The following is a 1,282-nucleotide window of genomic DNA, read 5'->3' on the forward strand; positions in this document are numbered from 1 at the left end:
GCTAAGGGCAGCTCCAAAGCCACAGCGCACCCCATCCCCTCCCGGAGCACCGAGAACCCGGGCAGGAAGGGGGCAGCGTGACGCCCTCTACCCGAGCCGCACGCAGCCCGAGTGGCCGGGTGCAAGGCCTCCAGCACAGGTACCCACCTGAGTGGCATCAGCGTCTAGGAAGCCAGGCTCTGGAAGCAGATGACCATGGGGAGGAGGCTCCGGGAGGGGCGCCTGCTGGGGGGCCGCCACAAGGCCCTTGTCTTCAGTTTCCCAGGCCTCTTCCTGGGGCTGCTGTGGCCTGTGAAGTGGCATCCCTGAGGGCCAACACAGGGGAGTGGGTGCTCTGTGGCTATCTCAGCCGAAAGGCTGCTTCCTGGCTGGAAAATTCCAGAGAAGCATCCCAGCAGCAAGGAACACAGGCTGGGCTGCAGCCACCTCCTTGATCAGCCCTGCACCTCTGCTGTGGCGGAGACGGCCCGTGTGCTGCCCGGCACGCTGCCCAGCCACCCCGGCACGCCCAGGAGCACCCTACTCACGCTGGCCTCTGTCCTCGGCCAGGGCGCCGCCCGCCGCCTCCTCTAGGTTCCAGGTCACTCTCTTCACCGAGGCCTTGGCCCGCAGCACAGGGGTCTGAGGGGGGGCCTCTTCCTGCCCCACGGCCAGGCCTCCCAGCGTGCCAGGCACCGCAGCGGCCCTGGCCGAATCCCGCTGCAACAAGAGCAGCTCTTGGGGACCCTCGGCCCAGGGCAAGGCCTGCATGGCATCTTCACCGTGCATCAGCGACACCTCCCTTCCGATGACAGCCATGGCCAGGCTGGTGTCCTGGTGCTGGCCGGTGGCAGGGACAGCAGGGTTGAGGGGGAAGGCTCGCTCTGGGGAGGAGTCCGTGCTCTCCGGGGAGGGTGGGGAGCTCATGTCATCCAGCTGCATGAAAATGCCTTCCCCCGAAAAGTCTTCAAAGACATGTCCCGCCTCGACGGAATCCCCGTAATCCAGGTCCTCGGGCAGACACCCAACTGGCACCTCTGGGACAGCAGTGGCCCTTGGGAGGACCTCGGCCTTGGCCCCTGCTGCTGAGGCACTGGCTCCTGCCAAGGCCGGCGGCTGGGCGGGGGGCTCGCTGTACGGCTGCGGCTCTTCCTGGGGAGGGGGTGCTGGGGAAGCCCCCTTCACTGGAGGCTTCCTCTCCGGGGAGCGGGAGCGGGAGCGGGGCCGGGGCCGTTTCTCACGGGAACGAGGCCGCCGGTGCTCGCGGGACCTGTGCTCCGCGCTCGGAGACCTGGGTGACCGG

At 68.2% G+C, this 1,282-nt stretch overlaps 1 protein-coding gene across 1 annotated transcript; it reads right to left on the reverse strand.

Moving 5' to 3' along the window:
- Positions 1-37: 37 nt before the first annotated feature.
- Positions 38-1,276, reverse strand: LOC105310366 (PHD and RING finger domain-containing protein 1-like). Its single transcript, XM_011386554.2, has 2 exons — positions 528-1,276; positions 38-305 (listed from the first exon to the last, which is right to left on the reverse strand). The coding sequence occupies exons 1-2, from the start codon at positions 919-921 to the stop codon at positions 88-90; spliced, it is 612 nt and encodes a 203-aa protein (XP_011384856.1). The 5' UTR covers positions 922-1,276; the 3' UTR covers positions 38-87.
- Positions 1,277-1,282: the final 6 nt, after the last annotated feature.

This window comes from Pteropus vampyrus, unplaced genomic scaffold (genome assembly GCF_000151845.1).
Source record: "Pteropus vampyrus isolate Shadow unplaced genomic scaffold, Pvam_2.0 Scaffold2645, whole genome shotgun sequence".
Lineage (NCBI taxonomy): Eukaryota > Metazoa > Chordata > Mammalia > Chiroptera > Pteropodidae > Pteropus > Pteropus vampyrus.